Source organism: Carya illinoinensis, chromosome 9, assembly GCF_018687715.1.
Source record: "Carya illinoinensis cultivar Pawnee chromosome 9, C.illinoinensisPawnee_v1, whole genome shotgun sequence".
Taxonomy (NCBI): Eukaryota; Viridiplantae; Streptophyta; class Magnoliopsida; order Fagales; family Juglandaceae; genus Carya; species Carya illinoinensis.
The window spans coordinates 20,081,690-20,086,102 of record NC_056760.1 but is presented as its reverse complement, the minus strand read 5'-3'; the positions used below and the strand labels follow the sequence as shown (position 1 = coordinate 20,086,102).

General features: G+C 35.7%; 1 protein-coding gene across 1 annotated transcript; it reads left to right on the top strand.

The window, feature by feature from the left end:
• Positions 1-1,762: 1,762 nt before the first annotated feature.
• LOC122274963 (berberine bridge enzyme-like 18) lies at positions 1,763-3,588 on the top strand. Its single transcript, XM_043083846.1, has one exon. It carries the CDS (start codon positions 1,802-1,804, stop codon positions 3,413-3,415), a length of 1,614 nt encoding a protein of 537 aa, XP_042939780.1. The 5' UTR covers positions 1,763-1,801; the 3' UTR covers positions 3,416-3,588.
• Positions 3,589-4,413: the final 825 nt, after the last annotated feature.

Here is a 4,413-nt window from a genome sequence, read left to right as displayed (position 1 = left end):
AGAAACTTAGATTATAACATACTTATAGGGTCAATTTCATACAATTCGTTTTCAATGATATTATTGATTTTATTTTTCTCAGTAATTATTAATTTTAATGAGAAAAAATTGTATAAAACATCAGTTAAATCTTATTTTCTATATTTTATACCATACAAAGTTACAAGAAAAATTTTACAAATCATCCTCACACCATATATATATCATATCTAATATTTTTTTATTTTTTATTTTTATTTTTCACTTACCAAATGTGCGATATATGAATGATGAGTATAAAAATTTCATTAATTTAAGAAGAATAAAACTAAAATTATTTTTAAAAATAATATTAAAAACAAATAAAAAAGTGATATTTAAAAATAATGAGTAATAAATCTCAAGATACACTTACAGAATCATTTAGAGTCCTCATGAGCTGTAACTCAGCCCATCTGAACCCATACCCCCAAGCACAGGCCCAGCTTCGAAGAATAACACCGGCCTGCTAAATGTAATGCAAATAACTCTATTTGAATACCTCTACACCTAATACAATGAATATGATATAACTTGTTCTAAAAGATAACTTTAATGCATATATACATATATATACAGTGGGCGCTGCGAACTTATTTTCTTATATGATAGAGATGTTTACCTACTAATTACTGTTTATTCCGCGAAGATTTTGCAATGGAATTATATGTCAAAAGAAAAACCCGAAACTTATTGACTTATTTATTTATTTTTGTCTGAATTTGCTTCTATACTTGATAAGAATTGCATGCGGATCAAGCGGGGACCATGTAGGCATGCATACGTGTCAGATGCTTCTACAATGGGCAGGATTTTTTTCATTTATATGAAAATTAAATTTCAGAACCTTTGACCTGTTATTAGACAAAACTTCTTTAAACGTAAAATTTATAATTTTTTTAATTAAATATTTTTTTATAAGTAGAACTTACAACATTCTTTAACTCCACGTAATCTTAACATCTCAACAATTTTAAATTTATTTTAGGTTGGTTGTATAAAACTCACTATCATTTCAACTCATTATTATTTATAAAGAATTCAAACCAGCTTAACATCCAAACAGAGCGTTAGAATGATCATGGTAAATAATAAAAGATAATTCAACAAAGATAAATTAAACTATATATAATCTTCTTGCAAAAATAAACCAAAATTACGTACGTGAAATCTAAAACATGATGACGCAGGTCGACATATATATATCGAAGAGTCCAAAATTAATTAGCCCCATGTATGCATGTGTACAAGACGATTAATTTGCTGGAGAAAAGTTATTACTCTTTATAAAGTTAAATAAAAATACGTGATATAGATAAGATGAAATATTTTATTAAAAATTAAATAAGATATTATTATAATATAATTTTTAATATTAATTTTTTTTAATTTTAAAAAATTGAATTTTTTATTATATTTTATATAGAAATTTAAAAAAATTATAATGATTATATAAGATGAGATGAGAATTTATTTTTTTCTGTTTTTTTCAACCAAACCATAGTTTGTCAAACTTCTATATTGTCAAATCGCCATTCAATTCGGACTAATTTACTACGTGCACGATAGCTTCGTTCAAGTTCTCTTTTTCTATGTACGAAATTTCTTGTGGGAATTCATGATTTCCTGCAAAGTTACAAAATATGTACGTTATATGCAACAGCTGTTATACGAATTTTCACATTAATTTCCCAGTATTCAACAAAGTACGTATATAGCTCCTCATAACGCTATAAATAAGGAAGCTCGCATCCTCTTTTTTAGCGCTGAAACACAAATAAAAATGAAGCCAGTTAGTTCTTCAGTGCTCATTCCATTTGTTATTACTCTTATTTTCTCATTTTTGTGGGCAACTTCGGCTCACACTCATGAAGACTTCCTTCAATGCCTGACCCTTCATGCTGGAAACTCCAATTCCTCAATTTCTCAAGTCATTTACACCCGTGCCAATTCCTCATATTCATCTGTATTGGAATTCTCCATACAAAATCCTAGATTCTCAACACCTGCCACCCCAAAGCCTCTAGTCATTATTACGCCATTGCATGTCTCCCAAATTCAAGCAACTATTAAGTGTTCCCAAAAACATGGCATGCAAATAAGAGTTAGAAGCGGTGGTCATGATTATGAAGGCCTTTCTTATGTTTCTTATGTTCCATTTGTCATAATCGATTTGATAAATCTTCGTTCGATCAATGTTGATGTAGAAAATGGCATTGCATGGGTTGAAGCCGGTGCCATTATCGGTGAAGTATATTATAGGATTGCCGAGAAAAGTGGAAACTTTGGCTTTCCGGCAGGAACTTGCCCAACTGTGGGTGTTGGCGGACACTTCAGTGGGGGTGGGTTTGGGACCTTGTTGCGCAAATATGGCCTTGCTGCAGATAATATTGTTGATGCCCAAATGATTGATGTTAAGGGTAGAATCCTTGATAGAGAATCCATGGGAGAAGATCTATTTTGGGCCATTCGAGGAGGTGGAGGGGCCAGCTTTGGAGTCATTGTTGCGTGGAAAATCAAGTTGGTTCATGTTCCATCAATTGTGACTGTATTCACAGTTAATAGGAACTTGGAACAAAATGCAACCAAGCTTGTTCATCGGTGGCAATATGTTGCAGACAAGCTTGATGAAGACCTATTCATTCACGTCATCTTAAGTGCTTCCAATTCTAGCCAAGAAGAGAGGAGAACTATACAAGCTTCATTTAATTCCTTATATCTCGGAGGGATAGATAATCTCCTTCCATTGATGCAAGAGAGCTTCCCTGAACTGGGTTTGGTAAGAGAAGATTGCTTTGAAATGAGTTGGATTGAATCGACCCTCTACTTCGCTGGGTTTCCCAGTGGGGAATCCTTGGATGTACTGTTAAGCAGGACTCCTTTAACAAGACCAACTTTTTTCAAAGCAAAATCTGACTACGTGATGGAACCTATTCCAGAAGTTGGCTTGGAAGGGATTTGGGAGATATTTTACCAAAAAGAGGCTGAGGAAGCAGTATTGATCCTGAGTCCGTATGGGGGAAGAATGAGTGAAATCCCAGAATCTGCAATTCCTTTCCCACATAGAGTTGGTAATATCTACAAAATCCAACACTTGGTGTATTGGAAAGAAGAAGGAATTGCGGCATCTGAGAGGCATGTAAGTTGGATCAGAAGGCTTTACAGTTACATGGCTGCCTATGTTTCAAAATCCCCAAGAGCTGCATACATCAATTATAGGGACCTTGACTTAGGAACAAATAGTAAGGAAGGCAACACAAGCTATAGACAGGCAAGTACATGGGGTGCTAAATATTTCAAGAGCAACTTTAACAGGTTGGTTCATGTGAAGACCATGGTTGATCCCACTAATTTCTTCAGGAATGAACAAAGCATCCCAGCTCTTTCATCCTGGTGAGAGGTGATTTTAAAGCTGATGCTTAATTACAGATCAAGATATTGTAGTCAGCAATATTAAATCCTCTCTCTATCTCATTTTACGTATTATTCCATTTAATAAGCACATATGATAAAGGCCATATGTATCGATATTTTATGTGCATTGAAAAATAAAATTAGGGTTTCCACAAATTGAGACATATATGCATGTCTGTGTCTGTATATATATCACACACAAACATGGTTGACATAGAAATGTAAATTACAAATCATAAAAACTTTATAAAAGAAAAAACTTATATGGACGCTTGGCGTTCTATGAGTGTGGCGGTTCATTCCCTTGGAAGTCTCCAAGCTAATAAGAGCTTGGTTGGATGATCACATAGGGGCCTTCCCATCGAGGGCCTAGCTTCTCTTCACCCACAACGATATGCACACCCACTCCCCCTTTAGCTTGAACGAAAGAGACATCGACGAAGGCTTGTCGAGGCTTCATATGAGGCGCATATTTGACCTTCTCAAGCAGTTGAGGGGAGGACCATGTGCACCCTGCTAGCCCTGGGCTTCAATTCCTACATGTAGCACTCTCGTGCTAGAACCTGCTCTCATCGAATTTCTCTCACTCCTTTAGATGTCATAAACTTCATCTTCAAGTGGTACGTAGATGTTGCTGCCCTCAGGCTATTAACAGTTGGTAGACCAATTATGGTGTTGTAAGATGATGGAGCCTGTACCACCAAGAAGTTGACCATGACAGAAGCTGTACAGGGGGCGTTGCATGCCAAGACGGACAGCTTGATGGTCCTGATTGGTTGGACCATTTTCCCTGAGAAACCCTTTAGTGGCATGAGAGTTGGTTGGAGTCGTGCGGCATCCATTCCCATCCGGGTGAAGGCTTTCCAAAAGAGAATGTCCACGGAGCTGCTGTTATCGATGAGGATTCTTTTAGTGGTGAAGTTGGCAACTATCATAGTCACCACCAGGGCGTCGTTGTGCCGGTAGAAGAGCCCTTCTTCA